General features: G+C 40.2%; 1 protein-coding gene across 4 annotated transcripts in view; it reads right to left on the bottom strand.

The window, feature by feature from the left end:
• Positions 1-276: 276 nt before the first annotated feature.
• Positions 277-18,251, bottom strand: part of TMEM63A (transmembrane protein 63A) — a 30,022-nt gene continuing 12,047 nt past the window's right edge. For all 4 annotated transcript variants that reach the window (XM_064415372.1, XM_064415371.1, XM_064415373.1 and 1 more), the window contains exons 11-24: positions 17,507-17,587; positions 16,751-16,874; positions 16,269-16,402; positions 13,915-14,052; positions 12,646-12,799; positions 11,816-11,922; positions 10,155-10,241; positions 9,464-9,526; positions 8,447-8,609; positions 7,490-7,595; positions 6,378-6,545; positions 3,000-3,115; positions 1,994-2,056; positions 277-1,385 (exon numbers count right to left, since the gene is read on the bottom strand). In XM_064415372.1, coding sequence (XP_064271442.1) covers positions 1,215-1,385; positions 1,994-2,056; positions 3,000-3,115; positions 6,378-6,545; positions 7,490-7,595; positions 8,447-8,609; positions 9,464-9,526; positions 10,155-10,241; positions 11,816-11,922; positions 12,646-12,799; positions 13,915-14,052; positions 16,269-16,402; positions 16,751-16,874; positions 17,507-17,587 — 1,675 coding nt within the window. In that variant the 3' untranslated portion in view covers positions 277-1,214. The remainder of the gene's footprint in view (positions 1,386-1,993; positions 2,057-2,999; positions 3,116-6,377; positions 6,546-7,489; positions 7,596-8,446; positions 8,610-9,463; positions 9,527-10,154; positions 10,242-11,815; positions 11,923-12,645; positions 12,800-13,914; positions 14,053-16,268; positions 16,403-16,750; positions 16,875-17,506; positions 17,588-18,251) is intronic.

The following is an 18,251-nucleotide window of genomic DNA, read 5'->3' as shown; positions in this document are numbered from 1 at the left end:
GCTTTACAGACATGCTAGAAAAGGTCAAAGTCAGGAAATAACAGTTTAACAACAAGCAAGGAAACAGAGGGCCAAAAGCTTATCCTACCCATAGGTCACCAAGATTCATCCCCTAGAGAAATCCAAAAGTATTCAAATTCCTCATGGGACATACTGTCATTCTAAGGCTTGTGGCAGTGCTCTTATGAAGAGTTCATGACCATGCTGTGAGGCAGCCAGAAAAAGGACTGTTCCAACACATAGAGAAAAGAATAAATAAATCAAGACAGCCTGAAATTTTTCTAAACTCAGTGTTTTATTGCCCCGTGATTATTAGTTACACTTTGACACATTGCACTTCGGAATAGATTAGCACCTACTACATAATTTAAAAACTTAGTATCTTACAATTCATATAATTGGCACTATTGAGAAAACCCAGAGATCTGTCATTTTAACCCAAGACTAAAAGAGATAAAATCCTTTATTGTTGGCAGGTGAGCTTTCATTGTGGAAGGCCCTTAAGAATAGTGAACAGAAACTAAGAACCAAAATGCCCTCCAAAAATGTATAAAAACAGTATCAGATAAATCACTCCCTTCTTTACACCACTCTTTTTGCTTTGGTACCTTTAGTACCCAAGTGCACAGTTATTCCCTCATCACTTTAAAGGAAAAAAAAAAGTAACATGATCAAAACTATGCTGACTACTTTGGGTGAAAAGAGGAGAGACTCCCACACACCATTCTCAGCACCCACACAAACAGCATTTTCATCAAAAGTGGCATTGTCTCAGGATTTAACACATCCCAAGAGGTTTATAAATAATAAACGTTGGGGGTTTTTAAAAAGGGAAGAATTCTTTTGAATAAATAAATGACAGCTCTAATAGCTGCATTGGCTTTGGTGACCAGTTATCTAGATGCAGCATAAGTTATCTTCATAAGGCAAGTGATGAGCTAGCAGAAGTGAAGTCCCTGAGGATCAGCATCTCCACGTTCAACTTATTTGTTTCACAACTTGTGTAGACAGCCTGGAAAACAATCAGTCCCAAGGCATCTGCTTTTTAATCTCCCAGCACAGCTGCAGACCACACAATGAATTATTTCTGTACCTTTTCTGCAGGCAGGAATACATAAATAACGCCAAATACTTAGGAGGAGGAGGAGGCAGGGAATTAGTTCTGCTAAATCTGGGCCAAGTGCTCCACCTTGTGTTCGTGCTCACAACACAGCTCAGAGCGAAGCTCCCGACGCCTGCTCCACACCTGCAGGTCCTGTGGCATAGCTTCTGATTCCTTCTGCCTGGGAGCAAGCGTTGTCCATGGTGCCGTAGGACTGCTGCTCCGTGGGGGCCAGCACCGTCCTTTCGGTGGGATGAGGACGCAAAACCTGGGGGACGTACATCTGAAATCACAAGTGAAGGCTTTTAGTGGTCTCTCAAAGCACAGTGACTCCTGGATAACTCACCCAGGAGAATTTTTCCCCTTGTCACTCTTCTCTTCATCCTTTTCCCATTCTTCACCTTAACACCTCAGGCCTTTTGCACCCTGCTGGAGGCTTCCTGGTGCAACTCGTCTGCACCTCTTGACTGTGGCACCAAGGCCTTTCCTTCTGCCTCAGTCCTATGTCCTTCTCAGTGACATGGCAAGCAAGACCTGCTACATGTCACAACATTCAGAATCAAAGCAGTGGCAACTGACTGCATTTGGCAGCTGTCCAGATGTGAGGCTGTCTGGGGCAGGGCACAGAACATAGCACACAGAGCTGCTGGAAGCAGTGTGTCTCAGCTGCTCCTAAAACAGCAGCCAAAGGTACTTCTGGAACACCACCTGGGAGCATCAAGGAGCCCAGCTGCAGAGCTCTCTGGTCCCACATGCACCTGGGAAATCCCACAATCCATGCAGACTAATACGTGCTACACAAGCTCTTTGGTAAGCAGGGTGAGAAATTAGGTTTTTCTAGGAAATGCAAGGGAATATTAGAAAACTCTTAGGAAACTCTTAGCTTCTTACAGAAGATGTTGGGACTGTTGGTACATCTGTGTCTTTTCCTCTTTCACCTTGTGTGTCTTCAATCTGTAACCAGCAATAGGTGGGGAAAGAGAGAGAGACAACATCAAACTGGTGAGTGAAAACAATACACACAGATCATGAGCACCCAAAACCTGCACAGACAGATCTCAGTGCAGTTCTGGCACTCTCTTCACCACTCCTTCTAAACAGAATCACAAAAAGGTTTGGCTTAGAAGGGCCCTTAGAGATCATCAAGCTCCAAGCTCTAAGGGACACCTTCCACTAGACCAGGTTGCTCCAAGTTCCATCCACCCTGGCCTTGAACACTTTCAGGGATGGGCATCCACAGCATCACTGAGCAACCTGTGCTAGTGCCTCAGCAATCTCACAGCAGAGAATTTCTTACTATTACCCAACCTAAACCTACTGTCAGTTTAAAGCCATTCTTCCTTGTCCTCTCACTACATGCTCTTGTAAAAAGTCTCTCTCCACCTTTTTTTGTAGGCTCCCTGAAAAGAAAGCTTTTTTTGGAAGGTTGCAATTAGGTCAGCCCAGAGCCTTCTCTGTTCCAGGCTGAACACCCCCAATTCTCTCAGCCTGGCCTCATATCAGAGGTGCTCCACCCCTCTGATCATCTTGGTTGTATTCTCTGGATTTGCTCCAAGAGGTCCATGTCTTTCCTCATGCTGGAACCCCAGAGCTGGATGCAGCCCTGCAGGTGGGGTCTCTCCAGAGCAGAGGGGCAGAATCCTCTCCCTCAACCTGCTGGCCACACTGCTGGGGATGCAGCCAGTACTTCCATACTGATCTTTTCCCTCAAATTCAGTTCCTGCAGACACAGAAACTTTCCACTCTGCCAAGCAGCCTACCTGTACACAGGCTCTCTTCAGCCATCTCACCATGAACAGACACTGCCAGCAGGAAGGAAGGGACAACCCACCAGGAATAGCTGGTGCTCCATCAAGCACACAGGCAGGTGCTGAAGGGTCAGGTATCCATCACTTACCCTATAATTCAGTGGGCTCAGGTACTTGAAACAGCCAAAACAAGTGTAAGCCAAGCAAATAACAATAGTGATGTTGACAACCAGCAAGGTAAACATTGTGGTAGGTGCTTTAAAACCTAGAAAAATATCCAAAGAATACAGTAAAAAAACACATAGCAGGAAAATCCAACAAAACCAAAAGAAGCCTTTATTTATCCTGCTCATTTTCAGAAGCCTCATGGATTTTTTTTTTCCTTAGAGGAATGGGCAGCCCACTTCCAGCTCAAACAAGAGAATATCATTATATGCTAAGTTCTCCCATTTTCCCTAGAGGCAAAGAAATGTTGCTGCAATACCTAAATGATAGACAAGACTCAGAGTGATTCTTCTCCTTCCTCATTCCTCCATTCTGGACCCACTTCTTAAGTACTTTCATTAACGATCTGTGAAATATAATATTAATTACATTGATTAATTAAGATGATGGCACCAAATTGGATGGTTTGCCATCAGCTCAAAGAGATGGAGGTGGGGCAACAGGAGAATCAAAATGGTCTTGGTAGATAAAACCACCCCATCTGCTTTTAAAGGATCAAAACAAAAAAAAAAACAGCAGCAAGATAAAACTGTAGGTAGAAAACAACCACTAAGTACAATTTGGAAGGAAAAATAAATGTAGATATGAGGGATAACAATAGCACTGCAGCACACAACTGCTGGAAAGCAGTCAATAGTGGGATGGTATCAAAGAACATGGGAAGAGAGGAAAATGAAAAAAAGAAGACAAGTCTCTGGCACCTATACAAAATAATTCAGTGCTACTAAGCCTTCAGCTGGGTAGCCTTGTCTACAATAAAATATGGACAGAACTTGGAAGAATCCAAGGAAAAAGACCAAGAGAATGGACAGTAAATATGAACTAGGCTGATAGGTAAGTTTTAATTCAGAGAAAGTGCAATAAACTATAGTAAAGGACATGGTTGCCTAGCATGGAAAAAGCATTAAAGATTACAGTGACTTCTTATTTTCCAGATCCACTAGGGAAATATTCTAAAGAAATTAATCTCATTTTGCAGTAAAGATGACTTGAATAGACTATTAGGAAAAAGTATACATCACTGCAAGCCCTAGCTGTTTCCAAGTTTCTTCAGACAAAAGAGGCAACACCAACTCTCAGACATTTTTGTGGTAACCCCAGCATATGCAGTGGCACAGAATAGACAAGTTTTACACTTTGGCAGGTTATAGAAGCCCTGCACAGGTCTGTTCACAAGGGGGAAAACCACCACACATGCAAAAAACAAAATCATAAAAGCTCTATGAACACATCACTATTCAAACCAAAAGAGGAAGTGAAAAAACCTCCCTAGGGGTATTCTGGAATGTTCTTCAGAGGGGCTTGTTTTTATGAGCACAGGTTACCTGAGTACTTATCAGGTGGTGAGGTGTGTCTACACCAAAGCCAATGTATGGTGCAAACCACAAGGCAAACAGCAGAGATTAGGGAAGGAAAAGTCTCCCACATCAGTTTTCCTTGCACTGTGTCCTCAGAACTCCTGCCTGCCAACAGCTCTGGAGAACATGGGATTCAAGTGACTGTCCCAGGAGATGGGGCTTGAACTGCAGATAGGACCTCACCTCCTCTGTGGTGAGAGGCCCAGTGGTGTAGGATGGGTGGGTGGCAGGCATAAGAGTTGAGAAAGAATACAGGCACTGAGAAGGAAAAAATAGGTACAGCTTCTCACTTTCTGTATGCAGTCAGGTGGGTTTTGGTCCTGACTGAGAATGGGGAAGAGGTCCTTCCAGCCTTACATTAATGTATGAGGAGTGAGAAACCAGAGTATTGGCACTGGACTCTGCAACCAGACTGAAACACCCATATCAAGCCAAACACACAAGTCAATGACCAAACAATCAAGCTTTACACCATAAACTGATCTATTTTGCAGATAAGAAAGCAGAGCTCTCTTATCCTTCCTTCCTTCTTTTTGGCACAAGAAGCAGCAATGAAATCAAAGTATCAAATTCCTACCTCTCAGACTGCCCTGTGCACTGACAAACCACTGAACAGCATCCTGTAAACAGGATCCTCCACACAGACCAAGGCAAACATGGTAACCCAGCCTGTGTTTTCCATTATTAAGGTCCCTGACAAATGATGGTTTTACCATCCAGAACTAGAAAACATTATAATAAAGATTTTATTTTTACTTCACCAGGATTTCCTTCCTAACAATTAAAGAGGTGCATCAGAGGCTGAGTGCTTGGAGTTGATTTTTCTAAAGCATGCTCTAGAAATTCTCGTGTTAATTTAGAGGACCAGATTTGTTGGTCTTCCTGGTTGCAAAAGCAGCTTTCAAAACAAAGGAAAAAACAAGCTCTCAAACATAAAAGTAATGCAGGAACACCTATTCAAATCCAAGGACAGCCTGAAGCAATAGTTCCAAGTGCCTCTTGCATCCACAGGGAGCTTTCCCTACAGCTTTACCTCTCCCTAAATTGGATGACAGCCTGCCAGCAATACCTTTCTGAATGCTGCTATGCTAAAAAACACAATCATTTGTCATGTGAGCACAACACAGTTAGCTATCAGGAGCTCCCTTCTAAAGAAGGGGAACCCAACCCTTCCAGCATCACTGACATCCCCATTCCATACCAAATGCTTTCTCTTGTATCATGGATAAAAACCAAGCTGTTGCCTACCCTTTTTTTGACATCAAAGCTGTTGGTACAGCACAGCCAATACAATCAATACCAAGTATTTGCAAAACACAGAATGCCTGTATTTCACAGAAAAATTACATACAAAACATAAGGTTTTAAACTCCATTGTGGGGAAGAGAGTCACCATCTCACTGCAGTCTTCCATGTGAAATTTGATGGATGATGTGGAACACACAAGGACTAGCATTAGCCATCATTTTAGCATTTTTTCCTAAGTGATGGCTGTACAACCAAGGCAGCAGCCAATTCAGCCAGGCAAATTAAACTTATGCCCAGGCTGCACAAATGCAGGTAGTGAAGCCAGTGATCATCTCACTATAAAGAGCTAATTCTGAGTAGATTTTTGTTTTATGTAATGATTTTTACTGTCTGTCATTTCACAGCCCAACTGGGCAATTCCAGGTATCCTGATTTAAGGAATACAGGATCTCCTGTGAGATGAAGGAACAGGGAGCCCCATGCTAACAGTTTAATATATCAACCATCTCTAGCAAAGGCTCTTGTGCAAGTCTTGTGTAGTTCAGTTCCACAGAAAACCACCATGACTCCCCCTTTAGGGAAGGAAATAGAAAAGTCCATAAGGCTTATGAAAGCTTTATGAGAGCTCACATCTAATTCAGGGATGCTGGCAAGAGAGCTGGAAGCAGCTTCCAGGTGGAAACAGGTCATACTTACCCAGCCTCACAAATGAGTAAAAATAGAGCCAGAAAAGGCAGAGGATGGGAGCTGCCAGGGCCTGATTGACAGCTGCAAAGTGCATCTTCTTCTCCAGCTTGGCAGGGAGATAGGCGTAGTAGAGGTTGTGACGGTCCACCATGTGCTTCAGGAGGATGTAGATCAAACCTGGCAGGGAAAACAGCAGAGCCAAGCAGAGGCTGTCAGAGGTTTGATAAAAAGCAGCAACTCTGTGAGGAGATCTGCACTAAGTGGATGCAGCTCAGACACAAGGTGGGTACAGCTGCAAGACAGCACCTGCTCCTAAAGCTTAGGAGCTGAGCTTGTTGCACCTCCATCCCTCCCCTCTCCACACACTCTTCTGTGGTGTCTCTTGTGCTCCCAGGGAGAGCCCAGAGCTCCTTCCAGGGGCTGGCACATGAGGCCAAGCCAGTAGGGAAGACTTCCCAACTCCCCTTCCACTGTTGCTGGTAAGGAAGGCATGACAGTGGCTTAACATCTCCCTCTCAGCCTTCACCAGATTCATGACTGGATTTCAGGTCAGCTATTCCTTATCCAAGCAAACAGCAACTGCTGTGGCAGCTATGAATTGCAACAGCTCTGGGATGCAGTGGCACATTCAGATATTTACAACTGCATACAAAACAGAATGTAAGTAAATATCAATTACATTGTTACATAAAAATTGGCCACATTCTCTCAATAATAAGGTTGTTGATTAAACCAGTTCTGAACAATATCTAATTTGGACAATTATCTTGTATCTAGCTCTGTAAAGTTTCAGATTAGAAAATGAAAATACCAACTAAATAAAATTATTTAGTACTACTTATGTCTGATGTAAACCCCTCACTACCAAAGCCAGTACACTCAAATTTGAGAAATAAAATAAACATCTAATATACATTAAATGGACTTTCATCTTATAAAGACAGTACAAGAGCTAAGTAATTCATCATCTTTTTAACTGCTCTTGCACAAGAAGGGAAAAAAACTTGGATCCATGTCCTGAGGATTATCAGCATTTGAATGGGAATAAGAATTCAGAGCTGAGCCTTCCAAACTTCCCACATGCCCCATCTCACTCCCACAGTGCCCACTGGAAGACTTACCAAAAGGGACAATGATGGGACATGTGATGCTGTAGGCCATGATGACAGTGAACACACACAGCATCCAGGCATACATTGCTCCAAATTCATATTCAAATGCCTGTTGCTAGGAACAAAAACAAAACACCCCAAACTCTCAAATCATCCATCAATGTGTCAGGAGTTAAGAATAGATTCCCTAAAGCAAAAATTCACCTTATCTTATTCATTCTGAGAGATCAGTTATTTCCCTAAGAGGCAGAAATGATGTAATTAGATAAAATATTTTGTGGTTTTATTATCTGGACATACAGAAAAGATGCTGTTTCTTTCTTAGCCTTAAAGAAATTTCTCAGAGAATCTGCATCTACAAGAAGAAGCTCCTTAAAATCACAAGGCAGAAAATAATTGTGCCAGACTCAGAACATTCACCTCACTGTGGTAGCTACATACAGGCTTAAGTTCCCATTGTAACACCTGGAATTTCAAGCTACAGGATGACACTTCACCTGGAAGTGAAAGTCCACCTCTTAAAATGGAATATAGGCAAAATATATATATATTTTGCTAGGTGTATGTTCAGTTTAAAGCAAGCTGCACAAACCTGATGGCTAACAGAAGAAACTAACTCTAGACAGATATGAATGAAAAAAAAACCCTGAAGTTCAGACTATAATATAAAATCAGAACTATTCTATAAAATCCAAACCATAAAACTGACTTAGAGCTATGAAGAGATTGATACCTGAAACTCAGAGCTTGTGTTTTGATTTTTGACCATCTCTGACTGGAATAAATCCCTCCCTGTTATCTGAGCTGTGAATGAAGGGAATATGAACCTGTCGTGGACAAGCGAAACAAAGGCTAAAAAAAAAAATGTCAGGAGATGATGGTTAATGGTATGCAGGATGGGTGCTCCCACTGTTTCTGACAAGGATCAGCCACTGAAATGCCTCCTGCTGAGGAGGGCTCCAATACCTGTTTGATGTTTTTCCTCTCTGCTGTGGACTTGGCCATGATCATGCGTATGGTGTAGAGGATGAGGCCCGGCAGGCGCAGCAGCTCCATCCCATTGCCCACGAAAGCTGAGGCGATCACGTAGTTCACAAAGAAAGCTCCCTGGTCAGGCAGGAACACACATCTGCCAGGAAAGACACCAGACACTGACTGGGAGGAAGGCAAGCAAACACTGGAGGTGTACAATGTATCCCCATTGCCTTTGGAAATCTCTTAGGGTGAGGATAAGCACTATACAGGTTAGGAAGTGGCCAGCAGAACTTCTGCTAACCTTGTTGTAAAAGAATAGTGCACAGCTACAAATGCAGCCAGGTATGCAAGAGCCCGGCTGAGGTGCAGTTCAGGTGAAGAATAAATTGTTCACAAAAAGATGCAGCAGCCTGATGGGTGGCTGACAGCAGACAAGAGCATCATCTGATGTCTGCAACTGCAACCTGACACAAGATGAGATAAGACTGCAATAGAATAATCATCTCTCCTAACTTAGTAACTCCTAATTGTCTTCCGGTTACCGATTTTGAAACTGCATTTGGAAATCTATGCCCTAATAATTGCATTCTATTCTTTCCCTCCAGGCACAGGAACTTAAAATAACTAATATCTGCACATTTGCGATGTAATGTGTGCAAAAACATACCTTTTTCTTAAAATCAAGATTCACTGGATTACAGAAAGAGAACTGTTGCAGCTCTTTGATCTCAGTGTAATCCTTGAGAAGATCCCCTGTCAATTATATTCCACAATCCTCATCCAATTCCAATATCTTATCATCCTTTCTGTGAAGAAATTCTTTCTAATGTCCAATCTTATTGTCTCCTCCCCTTATTCAGAAGCTCAGCATCCTCCCAAAGTAGCAACCCTGAGCAAATTTTAATAAACACTAACCAAGGACAGTAAACAGGAAAAAAAAATCCTAAGTCCTAAGTATTTCTTTACAAAGGAACAGCAAAGAGAGAATATTATTTAGCTAATACTTACTCCAGCCTCACTGCAGAATCAGATGATTCTCTGTCAAACAGCCAGCGGAAAAAAAAATCAAGACTGAAAGAAAGATGGTGAATGTAATTCAGTCTCCCACACTTAGTATAGTTTAAAAATTGTTTTATTTTCAAGATAGCGCATCAAAAGAATTTAATCAAATCATTTAAACAATACTTCAGTTTTATCACAGTTACTAGAAATAAGATAGATAGAAATAAGAAAAAAGGTACAAAATTAAACAGAACAAAAACACCTACTTCATATTAAATCTTTATTATTAATTTTTATCAATTATTATACAGATAGGACAAATACATGTAATCCAGGGAAACAGTCAAAAACTGTAAAGGTGGGGAAAAAAGGACAACTCCAACTGAAGTATAAGACACAGTCAGGAAACCTGGTTCTCAGCTATAATGGTGAGTATGGGCAACTTTTAATTAGGCATTGATCTTACAAGGTCTTAAATCTCTTTGTTAAGAGAAAAGCCAGGCTTTGGAAACTTTCAAGGGCTCTGAGGATCCCAGATGTAAGATGAATATTGAAACCTAATGTGTAATGATAACATAACCACACACACTGAAGGGAGTGGGGCTACATTGATTATACCTCACAACTAGAAAACACAAATAAGATGTCTCATTATAAAAGTACTCAGTCACTATCTCGTTAAACTATGATTCTTTACCTGGTCAGACCAAGGGAAGGCAGAATCAATACCATGAAGATCAAAAATATGTAGACTTTATGCATCATTATTCTGTTCTCTGCAGATCTATCAACATAAAAGGGCACTGAGTGAGAAACTCATACAAAAAGCTGCCACATATGAAGGATCTTTATTGGACAATGCCAGCACTTGTCAGACCCCCAGCTTCCCCTACCATATCACATTGCTACCAGATAAAAACCTTTGGTTTTTTGAGATATTCACCAATATGGACCAAGCAGATTTCAGTACCAAAAATCTTGCTGAATGTTAATGCAGCCTCTGGATGAGCACCACTGCAGGTGTGCTCCACTCGCACGGGGACGTGTGACAAGCACAGCTGGCCTCTCACCCAAAGACACTCAATCTTGCAACAGCTTGGAAACAAACAGCTCTTCAAGTGCCATGCCAGGAGGGATTAAGCAGTTCAGAAAAGGGCACCACTGCCAAGAAACCAGACACTTAAACAACCTCTCTGTCAGGTGTCAAGTCTTGGGGAACAACATGACACTACAAATGCTATACCCCCACTACAGCAGCAGGAACGTGGATCCAGTGACACCCTGTTGCCAGGAAAGTGCAGCACTATGAACACTTCAGACTCTAGAGGTGGCATCTGATAGGGCTTTAAAACCACAAGGGTTTTATTAAAAGAACACTTGGGCACTGTGAGACCTATCAGTGTAACTACACTGAGGCTTGAAATCAGACCTGTGATCTCTAGGGACTTCAGAAAATTATTTTAACTGATGGAGAAGGGCTCAAGGTTCATGTGTGCAGCACAGCTACCAAAACAAATATGATGAAAAGCATAAAACTGTGACAAATAAACAATAGAATCTAGACATGGTGTCTTAGAAAATCATTGTATAAAAATCCAAAAGCAAAACAACCAAATTTACCTTAGAGTATAAAAACAAGCAATGACTACAAGCTTTATGGATAAAGACTGAGGTAAGTTGAGATTGAAGTACCATGTTTTTATCTGTGTGTAGGTAAACAGGGCATCAAATCTGGTACTCCAAACCAAGCTGTGCTGATTTCTCCCAGTCAGCAGCTCATTAGTGGGCTTGACATCTCTGGGGTGCACCAGGTCAGTGTGAAACCCTTGCATCAACACATCTGCTGGGCCTTTGGCCCTACAGTCTTCTCAGATCACCACTGGTAGCCAACAGATCTGCGCTGTGAACCAGGAGTTACCTCCAGACCATTTTGTCATGCGAAAAAACAAAAAGATGCATGCCCTTTTTATAAGTTGTCAGCCTGAAGGGGATCCAAGCCACACGGCCTGTCTTCCCAGAGAGCAACTTAATTATGGGATTAGAGGCACTTCCCATGCTCCTGTTGAAGCTACACCTCCTGAGCCTGCTCATACAAACCTTTTTTGTGATTAAACACAAAGAGGAGCGAGGTGGGGAGCAGGGGAAAGCATAAGCAAATCATGTGGTCATATTAGACTTGCTGTGTGGGTTACAAATTACCCAAACCCTGAAGTGTGGTTATAACACTAGAAAGAGACAAGAACAGGAAATTCCCTGCTAGGACAGGTCTGCAGATTTGAGAGCTCTGTGAAAGATCAGCACTTCATTTATCTTAGTAACTCAGCTGATAAGGTAAAAACAGAGGAAAAAGTTGCTTACTTTGTCCAGTGAGACTCCAGCAAAGTTGAGTAATAGACAATTGTTGGTAACAAAGCTGAGAAGGACCAGAGCAAGAGAGTTGGGAAAAACTGACTGATGACAGGATTCTAGTGGGGGAGAAAATGAGAATTAGTATTAAAAACACTTTAATGCAGTTGTGGTAGAACAGAGATATTTTTGTAAATTCTAGCAGGATGCACTGGAGAAATTATATTCAGAAAGTCTTAAATTGAGTGTTTAGCACTGGCAAGCAAGACAAAAAAACAAAGTAAGATTTGGAATTAAATTCCATGAGAATGCAGTCTCACAAGTAGTTTTTATGTAGTTTACACTTGGGGAAATATTTAAAAAGAATAGCTTGCAAGTTGCTTTAGCTGCAGTCAAACTAGGATCAGATATATACGTCATCTTGCTTTGAATTCTATAAACAAAATAAAAAAATACATTTTACCTTAGAGTTAAAAATCTGAATTTCCTCTTTCTTATCATAAAAGTCAAAATATAAGTTGGATTTGAAATTGCATTTTTTGCAAAGATTTTTTGATTACAATATCTAGAATTATTTAAGTTTGGACTGCAAATTTTTACCACAAATACATAAGCATGTTATAGTAATATAAAACCTCTGATAAAAATTACTTCAGATTATTTTCTAGGAACAAAAGAGAGCTAAAGACCTGATTCTGGAGTTATGGTTTTAATCAGCAGCTACATCTCAACTGAAGCTGTAAGGTAGGAATTTCTACTGAAGGTAAAACAATGAAACCCTATCAATTTACCAAAATTTTGGTCTGATCCACAGCTATATCCAAACATAAGGCAATACTCACATTAAGGTAGTGAATAGGTTTAGTGACATTGAACTTGTCCATGGTTGAGATGATTATGGAAGGAGTAGTAAGAAAAAACAGCACAATAAAAAGAAGCAAATTAATGCAAGCCCATCTAAACCACCATTTCAATCCACGCACTGAAAGATTTTTCCTGGAGAAAGAAGTAAAAATAAAAAAGGAATTAAAACAAGCAGCAAGCATTTGCTGTTAAAAAAAGACATATACACTATCTGTCAAGTAACAGGTGGCACTGCTTTTTCCAAACTGAGCTTTCAAAGTTATATAACAAAGCACTACACAAGTTCCAGTTGCTATTAGAAATAAAGAGAACTGTGCAACCTCTCTTGAATGACACATAAACTGTGCTTGCAGAAGAACATATCTAATCTTTCATTGCACAAACATAACATCTAATCTAGTTAAGGTTTGGGATGAAACACTTCCATTGTTCAATAATACAGAAGTACTAAACAGAAATGGAAGAAGAGACAGAGATAGAGGACACAGAGAATTTCTGCAAGGAGAATACTTATCAGAGGCAGAATCTACCAAAAAACTGTGACTTGAAATAAAATTTCAAATTTGTAAACACTGCATCCCTTTCTGCCATATTAAAAGAGCAACTGTAGATTTTACACAAGTAAAGTTCTTAAGTGTTATTTGAGATGGTTGCCAAAAGGACTGGAATGATTTGAGCACGAGGCAAAGCCAAATATTCAGAACAAACAAAACAGGGATACAGAGGTTCAGTAACATCCCTGATTATAACAAGTCTTGTGAACTTGGCATATCCCTGGGTCCCTCTTCTTCAAGGTTGGAGGAAGAAAAGGAAAAGAACAGGAAGAAGACAAACCAGAGTTTACAGAATGGACCAAGTTAGGCTCACCACACGGCAACTCAGAAAATAGATGCATATTTTGAGGATACTGAGCACTAAAACCAAGTTGTTTCCCTCAGATATCCACTTAAGAGTAGATATGCACTAGCCTCAAAAAAAGGAAATACTGAGGGACAGATATAAGCAGGATTTTTTTTTTAATTCTGGGGTGGAAAAACTCTAGTCCTTTACCCAAATAATGTCCACAGACCCCAAAGTCAATGAAGGACACCAGAAAGGAAAATAATGAGGCAAGTCAGCCACATTCCAACACTATATAATATTTTGTTTAGGGTTTAAAAAAAAAATCCCATACTCATCCCTATTGTCCTGTGCCCATTCTAATTCTACATTATCACCAACAAATGATTGTAAGAGAGAAATCTTACCAACAAATATTCTCAGGATAAGGAGCATATGTAACCTCCCAGCTGGATACACACAGCTCCCTGCTGTAGGGCGATGGCTGCGGCTCTCCTTTACACTTAATGCTCTGACATTTACAGGCATTGAAGTCCTTAAGGATGCTGTAAGGAAGAAGAGGAAGATTTTTCCAATTTTTTACACCTGAAAATGCTAAAATTGTAATGAGAAAGTCTGAGAATAAGTAATAAAGGATTTTGGTTTTTTAAAAATTTTAATAACCTGTGATCAAGATAGGGCTTAAACAACACTGTAACATATTTCCATTAATGGCCATTATTTAAACAGTTGCTACCAGAGGCCTGAGACATATTTTGTTAGAAATAAAAAGCAGTCTTGGTTTAAACTGTTAACTGCTTCTACCAACATGAACAACAGCAATGAGTCATATTAAAAAAAAAAAAATAAATCAAAGCTTGAGAGCATTGGAAAAAAATAAAAGACAGAGTTTCCTAAACATCTTTACATAATACAGCTGTCTTCAAATCAAAGTAGACTAATGAAATGAGACTGCAGACTAATCCTTTACACTAGTGTCAAACCAGCCAATTTTGCCTTGAGTACCAATTCTCAGAAGAATTTTTAGCATGCTAGTATTCTCATAATTCAAAATATTAGCCTCTTTCACCTACTCCTAAAATAATCACAGTGCTTAATTCTATCTTCCATTATTATGAGTTGACTGACACTGAAAACACTTAAAGAAAAATTTAAGCATGCCCAGAATAAATGTTATCAAAGATCTCTCAAAGGATAGCAGTAGAAGGGTGAGGCACACATTCAGAAACTATCTTATTACAGTAGCATAGAAACAACATGTATTACATTTAAATGGGGTGATTCCAAAATCTGTGAACATGCTTTTTTCTCAGTTGTGGTCTTAACATAAAGAAGACAGAGAACCACACACACAAACACCAAACTAAAAGCACAACCCTCAACCCCCCAGACTTTTTCCTTACCAGAATTCAAGCAGTGATGTCAGATTGCCAGCATCTTGCAGCAGCAAGCATTTAAGACAGTTGATTATTCTTTGATAGTTTATTTTAAAAAATACATACAGAGCAAGTTTTAGCCATCATTAAAAAGCTTCTACAACCACTTGAGCCCCCAGAACCTCACTTCTGGTGTCCTGTTTATCTCATCCTATTTCAGGGCCCTACAGAGAAGAGCATCCTAAGGGCACCAAGTAACTTTCTAATTTGATGGGAGCCTCAGCTTCACACATAAGTTAATTTAATTTCCCAGGGAATGGAGTCCACCACATTAATTCCAAGCTAAACAAACTGAAATATTTTCAGGTCTTGATGACTGAACTCAGAGATGCCTGCAGTGCAACTCAGAACACTTGCTCAAGGAGGGACTAGCCCATGAAAATTGTACACAACACATCAGTAGCTAGAGAAGGAACTTCAGTGCTTATTTCTTCTTTCATTTTCACATCTCAAAATGCTACTTCATTACAAAATTAAGAGAGGAGGCACACAATCACTACTCAATGAAAGAGTAGCAAGCAAAACTTTCTCCAATATACCAAATTCTTGCAAGAAATTCTACATCCTGGACTTCCTTGAAAAAAGGCCTCAAAAACTGTCTCTCTAATATGACTTGAAGGCCAAAAGAAGGCAGACAATTTAAACTGCAGAAGCTAAGAACAGAAAAAAGCATGTTGTGTTATGTTGCAATACAAACATTATTCTGCTTCCCTTTACCCACTTTGTGTTAGCAAAAGATGTTTAGAAAGTGCCAACAGAATATGAGAGGCTACACACATTTTTCTCTGCAAATGACTGAATAAAAGCACAGAACAACTTCTGCTATTAGGTCTAAACATGTATCTATAACTACAGGTAAGGATATACAGAATATGTGTATCTATCACCTGTGGCCAGGTCTCTCACTGAGCCTACCCTGCTGAGATGACTTAACTGGCAGTGTAATTTGTACCCACTCTGATAATTTGGTAATTGCACCATTTGCACAGTAGGAAGTGGAGTTGTCAGTAACTCACATTCAAGAACCAATTAGTCTGGCCTCCTATAAACCTACCCTGATGGACTGGATCCCACACAGAAGAGAAAGGCTCTTTATCCCATTAAATGTCCCAAGCCTTTTAGTCCCTTAGATAATTTCTTCATTCAAAGCATAAAGGCTAAAACACATTTATGGAAAAACTTACCAGAAAGCAAAGCAGAGCAAATCCACAGAATGGTAAAAAAGAAGAAAGGAAGAACCAACATAAGCAAACAAGGGACAAACAAGAGATCAGTTGTATTATTTTAGTAAAAAGAGAGTAAACAAGACAACGGACAACACTTACTAGGTTGCCATGGATTTCTCTTGAAATGTTACAAAGGCCATTCCCAGTGGGTTATTATGAACAGTTTGTTCCTCTTTTAAATATTCTTCCTCAAGTTCATTTCTAACTTTGGTATAATAATCCACAGCATCCTCCTGTGGGGAAATTGATGGCTGTTACATGCATGTACCAGATGGCCAACATCCTCATTAACACACAGCTTACACAAACCACAGTCACCCCTCCTCATGCCACTCCCACAAATTACTAATCATGTCACAAGGCAAAGACAGCAGGAAGATTTTCTTGCACTTCAGTTTGTGCACTAAGATTACATTTCAAAGGTTTCAGGGAATCCCTTTTCTATGCAGTACAAGAACATGGCAGATAAGCTATAAATGAATAAAGAATTTTCTGAAGGTCAATGAAACATGACACAAACACTATTTTTTACCCCTCTAATAACCTATTTAGTTATAACTAGAAAGAACAGAATCTCTCACCCTTTCACATCCTCTCATTTCACAGCAGCAGAATTGGCCACATGGCTTAGGGTTGATTTGGACCCTCTTGCCATACTTCTGATGCAGGTGTTCATAGTAAATCAGGCTTTTTTCTGCCTGTTTTCTGCACAAGAAAATACATCCATAACATTTTGCAAGAAAGCAGTATCAACACCAAGCTTAAAAAGATTTTAATCCCTGAGAGGAAAAAATTATTCCAAGGACTGATAGCAAATTAATCAGTCACCAAAAACATTCACATGCAGTTTATTTTTGTTACTTATATAATTTATTTGCAAGTCTGTAGTATCATTATACAGCCTATACTTGCAGTGAGATTCCAGGAAAAATAACAACCCAATGTTATTCTTGAGAGCCCAGAAGATAACCCTTGCCTCTCCTGTGATCAGCACTTCTGGCCAAAGAAATAGGGTTAACAGTTATCAATTCAATAGTTCAGTTTTTCACTTTGCACTGCCTGTCTGTAAATAGCTAAGTACATACATACATAAATAATCAGCAAGTAAAAACTTGACTTGGGCAACACACAACTTATCACACCAACAAAGAGATGGGCTGAGCCCCACAAACCCTTTTAAAACACAGCTGAATGTAACTGAAGGCCAGAGCAGAACTTGAAGAACAGAATCCATCTTTAGGATGCACCAGGTTAGTACTGCTGGTACATGTTGATTAAGGACTAGCAAAACATTCATAGAATTATGTTAAACTCATGTAGGTTACAAAAACAAGTACCTTTTTTTGAAAAGGTTAATAAGCCTGGCTACGTCATAACACAGCTGGACCTCCAGCACAGTGCAAGTTGGGTAGGCATCCCTGAAAGGAAGCAGCACATGAGAACAATGAGAACAGAAAGTACAGTGAAGAAACTGTTTCAAAGAGCAGCACTGGTATCTAACTGACATCTCATCACTCATTTAATTTCTGAATGAGGTATCAGAGAGCAGAGACTTCCACAGACATTCATTGAAGTTACTCAACATGAGATGCACAGCTTTATTCCAAGTAAAAGTTCTGTAGGGGCATGAGTGGAAAGTGTGGATACACACACATTTTCTTAAATTTTGATTTTAAGATCAGTTAACTAACTTGATTGAAATATAGTCTTTTCTGAATTTTAAACAGCGCAAAATTCAAAATATTTATCTGTTTGGGCAGAGAAAACTACCAGGACAATTTTACATCTCCTATTCCTAAACAAAGACGGAAAGAAACTTTTTACAATGGCAAGTAGTGACAGAATAAGGGAGAATTACTTCAAACAAAAAGAGAATAGGTTTAGATTAGATATTAGGAGGAACTTCTTTACTGTGAAGGTGGTGAGGCCCTGGAACAGGTTGCTCAGAAAAGTTGTGGATGCCCCATACCTGAAAGTATTCAGGGTCAGGTTGGATGGGGCTCTGAGCAACCTGGTCTAGTGGAAGGTGTCCCTGCGTGTGGCAGGGAATTGGAACTTGATGATCTTTAAGGTCCCTTCCAA

This window comes from Passer domesticus, chromosome 3 (genome assembly GCF_036417665.1).
Source record: "Passer domesticus isolate bPasDom1 chromosome 3, bPasDom1.hap1, whole genome shotgun sequence".
NCBI classification, from domain to species: Eukaryota; Metazoa; Chordata; class Aves; order Passeriformes; family Passeridae; genus Passer; species Passer domesticus.
The sequence above is the reverse complement of the archived record's forward strand: the minus strand, read 5'-3'. Positions and strand labels throughout refer to the sequence as shown.